This window comes from Sinocyclocheilus grahami, unplaced genomic scaffold, assembly GCF_001515645.1.
Source record: "Sinocyclocheilus grahami isolate Dianchi unplaced genomic scaffold, SAMN03320097.WGS_v1.1 scaffold1171.1, whole genome shotgun sequence".
Lineage (NCBI taxonomy): Eukaryota > Metazoa > Chordata > Actinopteri > Cypriniformes > Cyprinidae > Sinocyclocheilus > Sinocyclocheilus grahami.
Genome location: NW_015506350.1, coordinates 294,896 through 315,028, shown reverse-complemented (window position 1 = coordinate 315,028; position 20,133 = coordinate 294,896). Strand labels below are relative to the sequence as shown.

At 37.2% G+C, this 20,133-nt stretch overlaps 1 protein-coding gene across 1 annotated transcript in view; it reads left to right on the top strand.

Moving 5' to 3' along the window:
* Nucleotides 1–761: 761 nt before the first annotated feature.
* tmem222b (transmembrane protein 222b) overlaps nucleotides 762–20,133 on the top strand; it is a 21,305-nt gene continuing 1,933 nt past the window's right edge. The window contains exons 1-5 of the mRNA XM_016253283.1: nucleotides 762–1,005; nucleotides 5,860–5,944; nucleotides 7,895–7,926; nucleotides 9,785–9,881; nucleotides 10,520–10,650. Coding sequence (XP_016108769.1) covers nucleotides 887–1,005; nucleotides 5,860–5,944; nucleotides 7,895–7,926; nucleotides 9,785–9,881; nucleotides 10,520–10,650 — 464 coding nt within the window. The 5' untranslated portion in view covers nucleotides 762–886. The remainder of the gene's footprint in view (nucleotides 1,006–5,859; nucleotides 5,945–7,894; nucleotides 7,927–9,784; nucleotides 9,882–10,519; nucleotides 10,651–20,133) is intronic.

Below are 20,133 nucleotides of genomic sequence, written 5' to 3'. Positions count from 1 at the left end.
CTCCGTCAGTTCTGTCACCTCCGTCAGATGTGTCACCTCCGTCAGTTCTGTCACCTCCTTCAGATGTGTCACCTCCGTCAGATCTGTCACCTCCGTCAGTTGTGTCAACTCCGTCAGTTCTGTCACCTCCGTCAGATGTGTCACCTCCGTCAGTTCTGTCACCTCCTTCAGATGTGTCACCTCCGTCAGTTCTGTCGCCTCTGTCAGATGTGTCACCTCCGTCAGTTCTGTCACTCAAAATCTGTTCCCATGAAGAATTGGATTCAGCAAATTTTAATTTTTGGGTGGACCATTCCTTTAAAGTACATTTATTCATGCATTAGTTTATTACCTTTTTCTGCATAAACACGGTTTTAACAATATTATTAATAATAATAATTATTATTATTAAAGCAGTAACATTATTATTATTACTATGCAATATTTTTATTCACAAAATAAAACAAATGTTACATTTTATTTTTGATTTAGCCCATTCATTTACGGGAAACATGTTCTAAATTGTAGCTCATAATGTGGCAACAGTATGAATTTTAAACTGATCTTCTTTTGATTGCCTACATGTGGTCATTCTTTTAATTTATGTATATACAAGCAAGCAAGCAAGCGTGTTCATGTTATGTCATTCCCAGATCCTCTCGTACAAACTAAAAATGAAACATTAAAATGCTAAATTACTTTTATACCCATATATTGGTGTCAAACATGTCCTCTCACAATGGTAATTACTCTCATTTTTATAGCTTGATATTTCCCATCGATAAAGTGTGTGTGGTCTGCAGTGGCCAGGGACCCCGGAAACGCGCCGCTCGCGTCGCCCTCGCGTCGCCCTCGCGCTGCAGATCCAGGAAGCGGAACGAATGAAGTTCATTTCTCACAGCTGGTGATGGCGGATGCTGTCGAAATAGAGACCATGAAGAATTATAACATAGCGTTCGAGAGGATAGACCCGAGCATTAGCCGCTATCCCTACTGTATTGTATGGACGCCAATCCCCGTGTTATCGTGAGTGATTCTCGCCTCCGCTGTTGCTTTTGCTTCATGTTGATGTGTTGAAATCGATTCAGTCCCTTAAGAAAGAGGTTTGTGTTTATGATGGACGCATAACACACCAAACATTACACCAGCTAGCGTCGCGTCGCGTTAACAGCAGTGTAAAAGGGTTTATTAAACATGAACTGATTTCCTGACAAGAGAAACCTGGTCGCTGTGTTTAAAGGAGTAGTTCCCCGAAGGAAATACAATTCTGACATCGTTTACTCATTTCCATGTTGCTCCAAACCTGCACGACTTCATTCCCTGGAACACTCATTCAAATATTCGAACACCGAAGACACGCTTTTAGAATGATCTCTATTCTTTGATACAGTCAGAGTGGATGGAGACTGGAGCTGTAGTGCTCAAAATGACAGAAAGTAGTCAGCACTCCTGAAGTCATATTATAGTTTTGTGTGAAGAACAGAAGGAGCTTTAGACTGTTATGCTAAAACTGGATGGGTTTGTAATTAAATTAAAGTAAGGTGTGAGAAAACGGGTCAAACAAGTAATGAAGTCACAGTTTTCATATGATTATCATTGATGTGAAACTTGCTGTAACAAATCGTGACAACAGATATTTGAATGTAGCAGGGTTACATTGTCATGGAAAACCTGAAAGTATGAGGACATTTTTACATTGCATCTTACTTTTACTTTACTTTTTACTTTTAGTCATTTAGCAGACGCTTTTATCCAAAGCGACTTACAAGTAAGAAAAAGTAATTAAAGGGGTCATATGATGCTTTTTTAAAGATCATTATTTTGTGTATTGTGACCCTGTCTCTCTCTCTCTCTCTCTCTCTCTCTCACACACACACACATGCGTGCACACTCCAGTCAATAGCAAATACTTAAACTAATAACAAAACTGGCTGCTTCAACACTAACTGCGGTTACTGAAACCACGCCTTCTTTCTCTGCTGCACATTTGGGCGCATTACGCAAATATTCCCACATAGTGAGGTAGATATGTGGGGGCGTGTTAGAACGAACCGTTTTAGGGGGGCGTGGCAGAGTCTTAACTTTGATAAAGAATATCTCTTTGGGTTTGAGACTTTAGTCTTTGCAACTTCAGGGATCTTATCTATGCACAATCAGCTTGTACCACTCCAAAGAGAAAGCAAAACTTGAAATCGCATCATATGACCCCTTTAAAACTAAAAGCTAAAACTCTATAAACAGGCCTCTCTCATCTTTTTAAGTGGGAGAACTTGCACAATTGGTGGCTGACTAAATACTTTTTTTCCCCACTGTATATACACACATTTAAGAAAATAAAAGAAATTTAATAAAAATGACAAATGCGTACAACATTTCAACACTAAACATTTAAATGAAAACAAAAAAAATAAAGCTAAAAACAATTCAAAATATTAAAATAACAAAAGGTATAATAATGATTCTAACATAACACTAAGCCAAACACCAAAAAACAACTACATATGTGTATGTACAGCCACACACATATACATATACATGTATATATATAAATACATTCAATATATATATATATATATATTATTTCATTTCCATTTTGTATGTTGAAGGACTGAAATAACTCAAATTAAATACAACTAAAACTTAATAAAAAGCCTATATAGACATAATAAAAAACTCATAAAATGACAACGTTACTACAACTGTAACAAACTAAAATAGATAACTAATACAAATCAAAGTACATTAGTTTATCAGTAATCCTAAAAAAATAACACTGAGCCAAACACACATGCTAAAATAACAACAACTTACTGACACATAGTAAGAAATGGTTATGAAAAACTGAAACAGAAGTGAAACAAGTAGTAGCATCTTCCAAACGTAAAAAAAAGTCATGAAATTAGACAAATCCTAAAAATTCATAGAAATTTCTGTAGTAAATTTTATGATTTCTAAGCCATTTCACTGGCTAAAAATGGCTTTTGTGCATGTGAATTTTATCCGTCCCTATCCTTAATCCTGATCCAGTAAACATGAATGATTATAAAAGCTATTTGAGACGATCAGGAGGAAATCTTTCATGGCCTGTTCACACCAAGAATTATAACGATAACTATTGTTAACTGAAAGTGATTTCTCTGTGTCGTTATATCATTATTATAGATGTGGTTAAAGTGATTACAATGTTTTCTCTTCTCTTTACATAAAAGTAGTGTGGAATTACTATGGTACAGTGATGGTTGTATTTAGATACACTGTAAAAAAAAAAAAAAAAAAACTCGTAAAATTTATGGTAAAAAACCGGCAGCTCTGTTTGCCGGAATTTTATCGTAAAAAGTACGGTAGCAACATTTTACAGTTTTAACTTAAATTTACAGTTAAATGCCGTAATTTCATTAACTGATATAATGTTAATATACCAACCTATTGAAGTACTGAAATCTGTTTTGTAGCTTTGTAATCCACTGATAACTGCCAAATGCAGGAGGTGATGAGAAAGTCACATGATGAACCAAAGCCCATCACAAGCAGCTTTTAAATAATAACATATATAGAAGGTGCACAGCGTCATTCACACAAACACTAAACACCATCATGGTAACACACATGAAACTGAAATAATGCAATAAACATTAATCTAACAACATTAGGTGTAACACACAACCCTAATATACAAAACTGATAAGAAAAAACTAAGAAGAAACAGTTATTTCAACAACAAAACATCAAATTTGAAATGTAACGCAGGGAATTCTGGGAATGTCAATTTACGGTTATTCACTGTAAATTATACGGTCTTTTTCACTTCCAAAATGTGGAAGTGGGTTAAAAATTCATTCTAAAATTAATGTCCAATACATGTAATGTCCAATACAGTTTTTCACCGTATATAGTAGGGGAATTTACCGTTAACCTTTTAACAGGTTTTTACTGTAGCATTTTTACAGTCTTTTACCGTTAAATTCACGGTCATTTTTTGCAGTGTAGATTTAGATGCATGGTGCTGAATGATTACCATGTTAATACTGTGGTATTTACGCCTGGGTATTTGAAAGAATACCATAGTAATACTTTGATAATTGTAGTACCATGGTACCTTTTAGAATCAGAATCAGAAAGAGCTTTATTGCCAAGTATGTTTGCACATACAAGGAATTTGTTATAGTGTCACAAGCTTCCAGTACACGGACACAACAACAACACACCGATGATAATAAAAATAAGATGTGAATAAAATACACATGCATAAATATAAACTACAAAAAAAGAATAAATTGTATGTACAGGTGTGCTATAGATAGAATAGGAATAGAATAAAATAAAGTTGTAGGGATGTACTAGGATTTAGGGTGATAAATAAGTATAAGGTTATTGCATAGTATAAGGTTTTAATACTTTTAAGTAAATACATGCATAGCAGTAATTCCATAATGTACATTATAATCTATGACCATTAGTTGCAAACACGACACCTTCGTTGAATCTTTGATGCATTTGTCCTGGGTTGCAGCTTGAGTTCACTAACATCAACCATTAGGCTATATTCTGGTCTGGGATCAGAATCCAAACTCCTTCTGATAATCACGTATGCTGAGATGAATCTGATTACAGCTGATCTTAGACCAGTCTCCTGGTGTCCTCCACTGCAGATTGTCTCAGTGTGAGAGTTCCTCGCCCCATGTTGTCGTCTTCTCCTGTATTTGGGTCGGCGGCTTGCTCTGTAGGACACTCGGTGATAAATATGCACACAGGAGCATATCTGGGGTGCCGGCGTATGCCCTACTCCACTTCACACACTCCACCAAGGCTGTTTTATCCAGGAAATCCATACTGTTATTCATATTGCACCCTTGAGAGCTCTGCTGATAATCATTTTTTAATCATTTTGGCAGGAATTTTGGTCTAGTGTCTAATCCGCTTTCTTATCTGGTTGTCCTTTGGATTGCCGGTTCTGTCGGCCTGTTTGTTTCAATTCCAAAGCCAAAATAACATGAATATGAATCAGCAGGGGAAGCTGGATTTTGGCCAGGTGTTTGATATTGAAAAGGGCATCTCCATGCAGCATCAAGGCTTATGCTTTTAACTGTCCTCCCCAAAACAACTGTTTATTAACTGTGAACGGTTTTATACAAAATATTTATGGACATTTTATTAAAAAATATATATATATTGAATAGCAGTTATTACAGACAATGCAAAAATGATGTAACAAAATAATTTTAGTTTAGTTTACTTTCTTGTGACGTCAGCAGAGCATACATTAATGCAGTAAAATGTAAAACAATGACAATATTTTTATAATAATTACCACAATGTTTTCAAGTTGCAATGCATGCCGGGAGCTTAAAAATGTTTCTTCAGATGACTTAATTTGGAAAGTTGGGAGAACATTTGGACATGTTGTGAACAAATACTCGAGTAGCTAAGTAAGGCAAACAAAACAACTTTTGCTAGCAACTTGTTTAGAGCGTTCTTGTTCAGTTCACACAACATAAACTGACTCCTCCAACTAAAAACTCTTTGTTCAAGCTACTTTTTTTACATTTGTTAGAACTTTTCGCAAGTTTGATTTTTTTTTTTACAGTGTACAAGTTGTATTAATAATCAAAGTTATGTTGAATTCTATTAAAATAAATATATTAAAAAATATATAAAAAAATAAAAGATATAGTTAAGAAGAACAAAAAGTTATAAAATAAACTTTCAGCAGATATGCATATTGACAACGAAAATAAATAGAAGCATTTAACATTTTTCTTCCTGGAAAATGGATGAACATATTGATCACATTCTTGTTTGCGGCAAAATCAAATCTTAAGACAGAATGTCGCGTGTCATTGTAGATTTCGTTCATAGCAGTTATTTGTTTAATTCTTTCAGATGGCTGTTTCCATTCATTGGCCACATGGGCATCTGCACCTCCTCTGGAGTGATCCGTGATTTTGCAGGTCCATACTTTGTCTCAGTAAGTACATGTACATGCATTATTATAATCTAGCTAAAATAGGTTATGGCGTATTCAAGCTACAGTCTTCATCTGTCTGCCCAAAAATTCATGAGACCATGCACGATTGGTTATTTAAAGGGTTAAATGCACGTTGCACGTCACCTCTGTCTTTCAGAGCAAGCACACACTGAGAAATTCGTCACTCAGAAGGTTTGTCCTCAAAATGTAAGAAGCACCTATATTAAACCTTTATTTAAGCATCGTTGAGTATCACTGAACATCTTTTGCAGCAGCTTTTCACAGTGGAGAGACAACTCATGCTCACGGTTGCCAGATTGCATAAACTGTGTAACACTGGGAATGTTTCCAAACTGTGCAGGTTTAAATCTACCATTGGATGGTTTGGATCTCTTTCAATCTGGCAACAATGAGCTTGTTAGAAGCCCATGGAGGCTTGTTACTGTGAGACGCCTGAGCTGTGTTATAAACGACCTGTGTAGACTGGGCTGGACTTTCCTCCTGTCTGACCTCAACAATGTCAAACCTTTTGTTGACATAAAGGCTGGTTTCAGTTAAGAACGTTCCTCTAGATAAAGGTCTCTATAATTTGGTGCGAAGTTCTGTTCATAAGCAATGGATCTTTTTCACTAGAAATCAATGGAAAGTTCAGCGTTCGCCACCAGCTTCCTCGGTGACCCTGTACGAGCTCATCCTGTTGTTTCCGAAAAAAAACTATACCTGTGCAGAAAGGCGTGTGGTGAAAGCTAGCCCTCCTTGTTCTCAGCCGCTTCCAGAGTTCTGGAGATCTTCTTGTTCAAAATACATGGTAGTATCCACGAGTTCGCAGTCAGGGCAACTCTATCTCATAATGCACCTGATATTAAATGGAGGATCCAACCGCTTGCGCGTAAGAATCCTGTACAAATTCAGACAAGCTGTTCAAACAAAAGCAAAGTTATGATGGTACGAAAGCTCCACAGCAGTTCTCTTCAGGTTCGGACATTATCCTTTGAACAGATCTCTGTCAGACAGGAGCAAAAGTGAAATGTGTTGGGTAGAGCAGGGCCGGTAACGTGAGAGGATGGGGTTATTTGACCTGCGGTGATACGGGCCAGCACACACTCAAGTGCACCACAATCGGCTGCACTTGACTCCGCTTGTGGCTGACGGGACTGAAGCACGTCTCATGAGCAGGCCGATGTGGGTTGAGGTCAGTTCAGATTAAGGGTTTTGGGAAATCCTTGATAATAGACCTATATCTGCAGTGGATTATTATTAACATTTGCTGATTATTGACATGAGGCTGAGTAAATTATGACAGAACTTTCCCTTTAAGTAGTTTGTTTTCCAGTTTATGTAATATACTTAATAGAATATACATATTATTGAGAAGCAACGCTGCATAAGACTGCATTCACTTAATGCCCTGGCATTAAGATTTTATTGAACTTGTTTTTTAACTAATTTTAAGTGAAAAAAAACATGGTATCTATGTGTAAAATGTATCCTATGAATTCTGACAAAAAATATTTTGCAAGCAATATTTTTGTATTGTATTATCGTAGGTGTTGTTTAATTTTGTAGTGCTCTTTAAAGCGTGAAATAGGCTTGCGAGTACTGAAACAGAGTTTGTCACAGTTGCTGTTGAAGGCACTTGTGTGTGTTCTTGTGCTGTCATCATGATGTCAACTGCAGGGCTACAGTCATTAGTCACATGACCTGGCAGCAGCGCTGAGCCACCGTGAGCAAAGATGGCCGATTTCAGTGCACATACTTGAGATGAGTGACAGCTTATGGATAGCTGCTGGTAACATAGACCACCCAGGCTTATTGGCTCCCACAGAGAGAGGTGTTTATTCACAATGATATCTGTCAGGAAAGAGGGATATGTTATGAATGAATTGTTTAAAAAAAAAAATCACATTGTACACATACAGAGTTTAAGTGTCTGTTTCTCTGCTCTTGCAGGAGGACAACATGGCGTTTGGAAGACCAACGAAGTGAGTCAGTGCTGTGGTTTTGTGTTGATCAGCATGATCAAAATAAAGCGATGCCACAGTGTTTACTTCAATGAATGACTTACTTATAGCAAGTCTCTATATTAAGCTGGGGTACTAGAAAGTATGCAATTGTCAATGAAATTACAGATGTCACTAATTATAATGGCATATATGTAAAACTTTGTCCTATAATTGTATAGCTGCTTTTTCTGATTTGTATGTTGCTCTGTTCTGAATACCTTAAAATGTAAAGGATTTGCTGCAACGCAATTTTGTATGATATGTTAATTATTTAAATTTTTTATCCACGCAGCAAATGTTTTAAAAAACAGCTTTAAAATTACTTTACTGCATTCCAGACACTTTTAAAGTACTTTTCACTATAAATTTTACGGGTAGCGTTGTATTCCCATTTGTAAAATAGCCTACAAATTAATTGTTGTAGGCTAAGTTAACCTGATCTCATGAAAGTGCGTATAGCACGATTTTCTGCTTCTATTTGGCATAATATTTCTATACAGAAATTGATTTCTGTTCAGTCGACAGAAATACGTGACACACAGGCCTATAATAACTGCTGAAATGTTTGCGGGGCAAATCTCAGATCAGTCTGAGCGCTCATGTTACGCACAGTGCATACAACCGTACACCTGCAGGCGCCACAGACTCGGACGGTTGTTGTGGTAATAAACACCGTAAACAGCAACCGTTCGCGTGTCCGCGCTTAATGCGCATATCCTATATGAAAAGCATGTTAGGGGGCCCTTGGCTTTTGGGGGCCCAAGGCGGTCGCCTACCTTTGCCTAATGGGTAAGTCCGCCCCTGTATATAGATTCACAAGCCAGTTTTTACAGGTGACATCTGTAATTTCATTTAAGTTTGCATATGCGTTTTATGTTTTGTATCATATTTGATAAATCAGGCTTTTATGGCTCATATAGTGTAATATAGTGAGAATATGGAGCTCATACTCGAGGAGGAATTAAAAACACATCAGTTTTATTCAGCAGCCCAAACTGAGGAAAAATACGCAATTTGTTGCAGTTGCTGATGTTTATATGGCCAAAAATGATGACATTCTGATAGTTTGTGATGTAATTCAATGAGATCTTTATAACAGTATAACCAGACTACTTACATAAAATGCATAGCCTATAATAAATATCAGTTCTCACTCTATATCTCCCAATAATAAGTCTTAGTAAGATGATATTTAAATGCTTAGTTTTATGATCAAAGCTCTGTAGTTTATATTGTGGGGGCAAAACAAATAATGCAATGCAATACCGTGATGATTGACAGAAATGTAAATAAATGTTCCCCTGGGCCTGATCATATTTCAAAATAAAAGCCTGTATCATATTTCATATTCACAGTTTAACATGACTTCTTTTCTTAAAAAAGTATGTATGGATAATCAGTTAAACCTAAGTTGCTATACTCCAGTAGGCGTTCATCTTGAAATATGAACAATATAAAAGTTATTCTTACGTTTACTTTATAAAAGTAAAGATTTCACTGCAAAAATACATGTGAACCATGACCTGAAAGTGAAGGTTTGTACAATTATACTAAAATGCCTTTTACTTGCTAAAAAGTATAACCTATCATCAATCAGATGACAGAAGGCATGTGGTAGATTGTGTTCAATGGGTTTTTCAGATCAGGTCTTGATCGTGTTGATCATTTAGAGGCTGTAGAAGTTATATGGCAGGCTTTATATGGTTATTGTCCTCCAACAGTGGTTATAAAAGAAATGACTTTGCCTGTTGAACTGCAGTGTGTGCTTTTCATGATACATGTGCTTCACACTCACTGCATATGTGCTTGCTGCAGTATTAATCTGCTTTATTCCCAGGTACTGGATGTTAGATGTAAGTAAAGTGTATGCCAGTGGATCTAACACGTGGGACACAGCAGTTCACAACGCATCAGAAGAGTACAAACAGAGAATGGTAATGTGTGTTTCTTCCCTATTTTGCTTGTGTTTTCATGTGCAGTTATGAACTACATTTAGAAAATCAAAACAGTAAATGTATTTTTTCTCTTTATAATATTATGTTAATTTCCCAGAATTAAAAAATATATATATATTTCAATGAGCATGCATACAAATAAACTGCTTATATTCAAAGACTATAGAATACCCAAGACGTGTCACTCGTATAGTTTTGAATGGGGAAAAATGCAACGCTCAATATGGCCGCTCTATCGAACGAAGCCCCGCCTTCTGAATAAAAGAGCCAATCGCTAATCGGTAAAGTCAGTGCATCACTGCTGCTTAGAAGTCCTGGTTGCTATAGAAACAGTCAGTATCCTGGAGACGTGCGCTTAGGACTGCACATACGCATTGGCTGGTCTAGCCTGAAAAAATACGCATTTTTACATTTATGAAACAGTTGTTGTCAGATTTGATTGGTGATTTCAAAATGAATCGTAAGCTTGGCGAACAGTTTTGGAGAATTTGATGTTTCCCCGTTCAAAGAGATAGGAGCTGCGCTTGCATGCCCGAGAGGCGTTTCAAAGATGTGATATGACTTGCCTTAAAGGGACTTCGTTATATTCTGACAAATTATCTCCGTTTTCTCTCCAGCACAACCTTTGCTGTGACAACTGTCACTCGCATGTTGCCATGGCACTGAACCTGATGCGCTATGACAACAGCACCTCGTGGAATATGGTGAAGCTCTGCCTGCTCTCGCTCGTTCATGGCAAACACGTCAGGTGAGACCAACAGAGCTGTGCACATTCACACCGCTGCTTTTACATGTACTTCTGCATGTGTTTGAGCTTTGATCAGATTTCTAAGTTTGAAAATCTTTTGTTGGTGGAATTTGTTCACAAGAGGGCTTTTCACACTTGAAATAGTTAAGTCAGGGTCATACTAAACCCAGGGTAAACAGAATCATGGTTTATCTTGCGTCACGTTTAATATTGCACATCATTTACCTGTGGTTAAAGGGATAGTTCACCCAGAAATGAAAATTGCCCCACGATTTACTCACCTTCAAGCCATCCTAAGTGTATGTGACTTCCACAGTGTATTAATGCACAGACATGTGTTTCCACATCTCATTGAGAGAAGATGCAGGAAAAGTCCTTTCTCACATTAGGCCCTTTCGCACCGCTTTAGTTCCAGAACTAAATGTACGGTACTAAAGTACTGGGATGATTTTGCACGAACTATTTCCCAGTACCATTTAAAGGGTTGCATTCGCACTGAGAGTGTGTCCTAGGACGTGACGTAAGCCGGTCGACAGCGACGTCATTTGTGCGCGGCGTTCAACAACAGAAACAAAGAAGAACAACATTAACAACAGGAGGATGGAGGACGCTGTGATCGGAGCTGTGTTTTTGTTATGTCTCGCGGGTTTCACAGTGGACATGTAGAGATATTTTGTCCTTTCCCAGTGTCTTTCATGCAAATTACCATCTGTCCCCAAAAGGTGTAAACTCTCCACGTCTAGGCCTTGATCAATGCAAATTCCTGTCTCCATTTGGAGGATGTTTGTCTTGGTCTGAGTACTTAAGGAACTGTTGCGAGAATATCAGCGCGCTTCTGTAGTCAGATGAGCCTGTAGTCTGGAGTGTGACCATAGACTCCACACTGTTTTTTTTTTTAAGTCAGGTATGCATCTTTTACTCCTAGATTTATCTTTGAGAATTTGATGTCTTGTATTGATTTGATTTGATATCTCTGAATTGACAATGTAATCGGCATAATACATTTATTATGAGTAAAATACAAAGTAAAGAGTTAACTAGAATAATCAAATGTCAGAAGAAGGGTACTAAAATCGCACCCAGTTCCGGCGGTGCGAAAACGCCAAAAAGTGGGTAATTCCACAATTAGTTCTGGTACTATGAAAAGGTTCCTGCGGTGCGAAAGGCCCTATTTGTTCCTTTCCCCCTCCCCCATCCTTCCCTTCATTCAGAATGGTCAGTAGCATAATATAATGTTCAACATGAATGCAAGTGATATTCACAGTCATGTTTTGGCATTGTTTGAATTGTCTCAGTGAGACTGGTACAATGGTCTCAATCTTACATGAAGCAGACTAAGAAGGTGATAAAGATCCTAAGAGTTTAGAGATATTTTGTCCTTTCCCAGTGTCTTTCATGCAAATTACCATCTGTCCCCAAAAGGTGTAAACTCTCCACGTCTAGGCCTTGATCAATGCAAATTCCTGTCTCCATTTGGAGGATGTTTGTCTTGGTCTGAGTACTTAAGGAACTGTTGCGAGAATATCAGCGCGCTTCTGTAGTCAGATGAGCCTGTAGTCTGGAGTGTGACCATAGACTCCACACTGTTTTTTTTTTTTAAGTCAGGTATGCATCTTTTACTCCTAGATTTATCTTTGAGAATTTGATGTCTTGTATTGATTTGATTTGATATCTCTGAATTGACAATGTAATCGGCATAATACATTTATTATGAGTAAAATATAAAGTAAAGAGTTAACTAGAATAATCAAATGTCAGAAGAAGAAGAATTAGTAATGGACAGACAACCAATTTGCATTTCAACCTAAATTCGAGGTCATAATAACATGCAGACAGATTAGAATTAACTATTAGAAACTGAATTATTTGGGCACCTTAAAGACTGAACGCGCAGGAAACCTTCAGCCACCGTTGGATACCTTCATTGGGCTAATTGAATGAACCTTACATATCCATCATAAAAAGTGCTCCACACGGCTCCGGGGGGTTAATAAAGGCCTTTTGAAGTGAATCGATGCGTTTGTGTAAGAAAAATATCTATATTTACAACTTTATAAACCGTAATCTCTACCTCGGTTTTTATGTCATGTTTCGGTACAGCAGGGGAAAAAACTAAACTTTTTTTTTTTTTTATTATTAAACAGTGGTTTAATTAACAAATTGCTCTTTCTTTAAGTAAACTCAGTTATAATAAAAAAATTCTTAGGGATAAAAATCTACCTCGACTTATGCTTTGAACTATAGTGAGCCCTTTTACATTAGGCCTACTATAAGAGCCCAAACTTAAATTTAATTACTATTTATTTTTAACGGGTGAGGGCGTTTTCATACGCGTTTGGCCAATCAATGTCTACTTGCGTCACGATTAGTACCAGTTGTGCTGGTTAGACCCTGCTCCGGAGTAGGAGCTAATTTGGTTCTCGAAAAAGGCAGTCTGGTACTAAAATCGCACCCAGTTCCGGCGGTGCGAAAACGCCAAAAAGTGGGTAATTCCACAATTAGTTCTGGTACTATGAAAAGGTTCCTGCGGTGCGAAAGGCCCTATTTGTTCCTTTCCCCCTCCCCCATCCTTCCCTTCATTCAGAATGGTCAGTAGCATAATATAATGTTCAACATGAATGCAAGTGATATTCACAGTCATGTTTTGGCATTGTTTGAATTGTCTCAGTGAGACTGGTACAATGGTCTCAATCTTACATGAAGCAGACTAAGAAGGTGATAAAGATCCTAAGAGTTTAGAGATATTTTGTCCTTTCCCAGTGTCTTTCATGCAAATTACCATCTGTCCCCAAAAGGTGTAAACTCTCCACGTCTAGGCCTTGATCAATGCAAATTCCTGTCTCCATTTGGAGGATGTTTGTCTTGGTCTGAGTACTTAAGGAACTGTTGCGAGAATATCAGCGCGCTTCTGTAGTCAGATGAGCCTGTAGTCTGGAGTGTGACCATAGACTCCACACTGTTTTTTTTTTTAAGTCAGGTATGCATCTTTTACTCCTAGATTTATCTTTGAGAATTTGATGTCTTGTATTGATTTGATTTGATATCTCTGAATTGACAATGTAATCGGCATAATACATTTATTATGAGTAAAATATAAAGTAAAGAGTTAACTAGAATAATCAAATGTCAGAAGAAGAAGAATTAGTAATGGACAGACAACCAATTTGCATTTCAACCTAAATTCGAGGTCATAATAACATGCAGACAGATTAGAATTAACTATTAGAAACTGAATTATTTGGGCACCTTAAAGACTGAACGCGCAGGAAACCTTCAGCCACCGTTGGATACCTTCATTGGGCTAATTGAATGAACCTTACATATCCATCATAAAAAGTGCTCCACACGGCTCCGGGGGGTTAATAAAGGCCTTTTGAAGTGAATCGATGCGTTTGTGTAAGAAAAATATCTATATTTACAACTTTATAAACCGTAATCTCTACCTCGGTTTTTATGTCATGTTTCGGTACAGCAGGGGAAAAAACTAAACTTTTTTTTTTTATTATTATTAAACAGTGGTTTAATTAACAAATTGCTCTTTCTTTAAGTAAACTCAGTTATAATAAAAAATGTCTTAGGGATAAAAATCTACCTCGACTTATGCTTTGAACTATAGTGAGCCCTTTTACATTAGGCCTACTATAAGAGCCCAAACTTAAATTTAATTACTATTTATTTTTAAATATAACAAGCAACACTCAACTTAAAGGAAATGTATGCAAACATCTAAATTGCACATAATGCAGTTTTTAATTTAACTTTTGAATTATAAATATTCTATTTAGATTTATTTAAACATTAAATAATTAAGACATCACTAACAGGTAAAGTAAAATATAATAGTCTAATATTTGGTGAAATGCTCTTCTCTAGACTTCATTTATAGCGCACTAACGAGCTGTGGACACTGATGACTGCCTGCGTCAAATTAAATGCTACGTGACATTTTATTTACAAGCTGTTTTATTGCCGTCTTTCCGCGGTTGAAACACTGCTTGAGCAATTACATGAGGGTTAAATATAACAAGCAACACTCAACTTAAAGGAAATGTATGCAAACATCTAAATTGCACATAATGCAGTTTTTAATTTAACTTTTGAATTATAAATATTCTATTTAGATTTATTTAAACATTAAATAATTAAGACATCACTAACAGGTAAAGTAAAATATAATAGTCTAATATTTGGTGAAATGCTCTTCTCTAGACTTCATTTATAGCGCACTAACGAGCTGTGGACACTGATGACTGCCTGTGTCAAATTAAATGCTACGTGACATTTTGTTTACAAGCTGTTTTATTGCCGTCTTTCCGCGGTTGAAATACTGCTTGAGCGATTACATGAGGCGTGAGATGTTCATTCATGTTTATTTTGCGTTAAAACTAGTAGTAAAGAGGAAGAGACGATCACACTGCCGTTTGAACTGAGGCGTTTATACAGCGATCTGTCGCTCGTGCTGCATCAAAGAGCGTCAAAACTGCATTTATTGTTTGTATTGTCAGTGGCACTGATTGGACGAACGCAGCATGCAGCCTATTTACATAAAGGCTTATGCATGCACATCAACATATATAAATATATATTGCAGACTGTACTATCGAGTTTTTACTAAATAGACTTTTCGAAAAATTAAGGGTAAGAATAAAACAGTCTCTAAAAGTATCAGGGTTATCACCAAAAATTTGAAGCAGCATGTAACAACGTTCGTAGTTCGGGAAGAAGGAGGCGGGAACCGGCGAACATTTAAACAAAACTTTAATAAAATAAACAAACACAAAATAGCACAAACAAAACCAAAACACAAAATAAAATCCAGGCCTGGTCCCCCTCGCAGGCCGGGGGGTACTCCCGAGACTGCACTCTACTCCCCCTCTGCATTGCGGGTGATCCCACCCACCCGACACACAGCTTCTTCAGTCTGCTGCCATCAGTGAGGAGACTGCTGAGTCTCCAGGCCAGGACCAGCAGACTGAAGGACAGCTTCATCCATCAGGTAGTCAGGAAGCTCAACTCTCTCCCGACTCGCCCCCCGCCCCCCCCCCCCTCCCCCCCCCCCCCCCCCCTTACCCGACGGCCGCGGCGTACCGGGGGTAAGGACAGACAGACGAGGCGAGAGAAAAGGAGACGGAAGGACGAGGAGAGACAGATATGAGAGAGGGAAGAGAGGAAAAGAAAAAAAAATTATCAGTCCGGTTCCTGGACACACTGCCGCTTGGTCCTCATTTTTAGGGGGGCGTGGCAGAGTCTTAACTTTGATAAAGAATATCTCTTTGGTTTTGAGACTTTAGTCTTTGCAACTTCAGGGATCTTAACTATCTACAATCAGCTTGTAACACTCCAAAGAGAAAGGAAAACTTGAAATCGCATCATATGACCCTTTTAAGTGTCCTTAAAGAGAGTTTCTTAACACACTTAAGTAGACTTGAAAAGTGGACTTTGTAATAATGTCAAATTCAGAGTTTTGCTTAAAAGTACATTTTAAATCATTGTTTTAATAATCTTTTGTTGTGCTTTAAATAATTATTTTGATGTGTTGACTAACATACTAAAGCACATGTAAAATACTTGATTAGAATTTTACCTGTAGTGTGTTATTCAGTATTACAATTAAAGTTAATATATTTTAAGTAGGGATGCACCAGTATCGGGCCCGATACTGAGCTCCTGTACTCGTACTCGTACTCGTTAAAATGCCCCGACACCAAACGCCGATACCACACAGCATGTGATAAGTGCCATATTCAGACAATGAAACACCGACAACAGAACAACAGACAGCAGAATGGAGTTATTAGAGATTAAGGATGTCTACGAAGTATATGTATGCAATGAATATAATGTTAAACATTCAGTATTAACGCCTGTATAGCTGATGTGCGCGAGCTGATAAACAAAGCATGTTGAGTGGATTGAGTGAATATACCTTTCTCACAGACATCACTGGAAAGTTTGTAGTTCGGTCGGATATGTCAAAAACAAGTAAGTAAAACAATGCACAATGTACGTAACGGTAGGGAGAGAGAGAAAGGGAGAGAGCGTGCACACTTCTGTTGTGTGATCTTTGATGTTCACTCACTTAGCACACGCATCATTTGGATTAAAACTAAATTGTAAAAATAAGACCATCTATAGGGGCATTCACTATAAGCATCATTTATTTTTAACCTTAGGCATACACGCATTTCTGGCGAAAATGAATCTAGCAGCTTGTGTGAAATGCGCTAGGCTGTAGTACTGTCCTCTCATTCTGCATCAGTACAAATACGTGCATGCATTGTGCGTGTTTTGCTTGCTTGAGTGTTTCTGCATTATATGAGTGGCTTTGGAATATAAATCGCAGCACGTTTCAGATTAAAAAACGCGACTTCTATTTCTGAAAATATCACAGTTAGGAGATTTATAACGAGGGGTTCCCTGCATTATTACAGCAAAGCGCGTGATTACAGTACTGAGCCGCTGCAATGGAGCAGCTCTAATGCTATTAAATTAAAGATGATGTACCATAGAGCAAAAAAAATGAACAGTGAAAGTAACAAAAACTTCAAAATACATTTTAATGGGCATAATTAAGTGTGAAAATAACAGGAGGATATACAGTGAAATCAAAAATTATGATAAACTGATAATGTGAGAACTGTTGACGGTGTCTGAATAAATTTAGGTTTGACTGTATCTATTTGATAAATTAAGTTAACCAGCTAACATTATACATACTCTTTTGGTTTCTGTACCCAATATTTAAAAAATGTACAAATGCAATAAAAATATCGGTACTCGGTATCGGCAAGTACCTAAAATAAAAGTATCGGTATCGGGCGAGTACTGGAAAAAGTGGTATCGGTGCATCCCTAATTTTAAGTTTACTACATTGCAACTTTATTACAAATGTGTAATTACAAATATATTTAAATGCATATGTGACCCTGGAGCACAAAACCAGTCACTGGGGTATATTTGTAGCTATAGCCAAAAATACATTGTATGGTTCCAAATGATCAATTTTTCTTTTATGCCTAAAATCATTAGGATATTAAGTAAAGATCATGTTCCATGAAGATATTTTGTAAATTTCCTACCGTAAATATATGAAAAATGTATTATCATTAGTAATATGCATTGCTAAGGACTTCATTTGGACAACTTTAAAGGCAATTTTCTCAATATTTAGGTTTTTTTTGCACCCTCAGATTCCAGATATTCAAATAGTTGTATCTCGGCCAAATATTGTCCTATCCTAACAAACCACACATCAATGGAAAGCTTATGAAGTGAAGTGACGTGACATGTGGCCTAGTATGGTGACCCATACTCGGAATTAGTGCTCTGCATTTATCCCATCCAAAGTGCACACACACAGCAGTGAACACACACACCGTGATCACACACCCGGAGCAGTGGGCAGCCATTTTTTTTTGTGCTGCAGCGCCCGGGGAGTAGGTGGGGGTTCGGTGCCTTGCTCAAGGGCACCTCAGTCGTGGTATTGAAGGTGGGAGAGAGTGCTGTACATTCACTCCCCCCACCTACAATCCCTGCCGGTACGAGACTCGAACCCGCAACCTTTGGGTTACGAGTCCGACTCTCTAACCATTAGGCCACAACTTCCCAACAAATTATTTATTCAGATAAATAAAACAAAATTCACCCTTATGACTGGTTTTGTGGTGCAGGGTCACATATACAAGTGTCAATAGAAATGACATTAAAGTATATTTTGGTTTACCATAAATGCTTGTCAGTACATTCAGAAGAACACTTTAACCATATTTCAAAGACAATAGAAGTAATTATAAAATTACATATAAAGATGTACTTAAGTCCTACTTAAGTGGGTCAAAAAAATCACTCTAAAGTTCAGCTAATTTCATTTAATATAAATTTAAAACTATAATGCATTTTCATTTAAAACATTACACACTTAGTTCACACTTAAATATATTTTTTAAGTAAACTGTATACATAAGCACTCTTTTTAAGTATGCTAAAGTATACTTCTTTTTCCCAAGGGTATTACTGTTGCTCCTGCATTGGTCTAGTGATTTGAACAAACTGTATTAAATGCTGGTTAGTAACTCATCCTGTACCGTTTTTCCTAATCAATTAGACTTGCAGACAATTAAATTTGCAAAAAAAAAAAAATCCCATTGACTAACATTGAAGGAGGGCCCCAAACCATATCTAAAGACCAGAATATTATAGAGATATTGGGGTGGGCTTATTTTACTTGGAGCCAGTAAGCAACCACCTACAACAGTGATCGTCACTATTTTTTCACGAGAGCCGCACTTATAGGACAAATTTAATAGGAAAGCCACTTTTACTGCAAAGTATGAAAAGTTACATCCAGTCATAAATAGCATGTCTGCTTCTCAATCTGTCATCCCTGAACATACAATATGCAATGCAATACAAAAGGGATTAATTTTTTTAAAGTTATTTAAAGTTATTTGCTTCCACATTAGCCCATCATGTATCATACCATCCAAGAGCACATTCGGCGTTAAGAGCTGGAAAGATTGCCAAAACAACTCTGCAGTGAGTCAATGTCATGGACGTAAGTTTAAATATCGTTCTAGTCTATATTTCCATCTTGTAATTCCGCTGTTTTTGGTATTTTTTAAAATATAAATTATTTGTAATAGAGCAGATTTATGTTCTCGTTTAGCGAGACAGCAGACGCTGAAAACACTGCGCGCTTCAGTATGTGTGTAGTAAACGAAACCGCGCGTCTGTGCCATTCATTCATAAAGAGACACGCAGGATTCATATTTAAATGGTATTTTTGCAGCTTATTATTTACAGATACTAGTCAATACTGCGATTTGATTTGATTTAAGTGTTGACAAATTCCGTGACATTCCATTTTATCCAAGAGCACATTCGGCGTTAAGAGCTGGAAAGATTGCCAAAACAACTCTGCAGTGAGTCAATGTCATGGACGTAAGTTTAAATATCGTTCTAGTCTATATTTCCATCTTGTAATTCCGCTGTTTTTGGTATTTTTTAAAATATAAATTATTTGTAATAGAGCAGATTTATGTTCTCGTTTAGCGAGACAGCAGACGCTGAAAACACTGCGCGCTTCAGTATGTGTGTAGTAAACGAAACCGCGCGTCTGTGCCATTCATTCATAAAGAGACACGCAGGATTCATATTTAAATGGTATTTTTGCAGCTTATTATTTACAGATACCAGTCAATACTGCGATTTGATTTGATTTAAGTGTAACTTTGACAAATTCCGTGACATTCCGCGTTATTCAGTAAATTCTGTTTTTATGACTGGATTCCGCGATTACTGCCGTGTTTTCCGCATCGCAGAAATCATAGGGCCATAATTATAATGGGTTCTATTGTCTTTTGTCGTGTCGCACCACGACGCTAGCGTCCGGTGTAGACACGGTGTGAGTTATTTTTAATGACTTAGTTATAGCCCTGCTTGTTTTTAATGTTTTTATTAAATATCTGTATTGATCATATCATC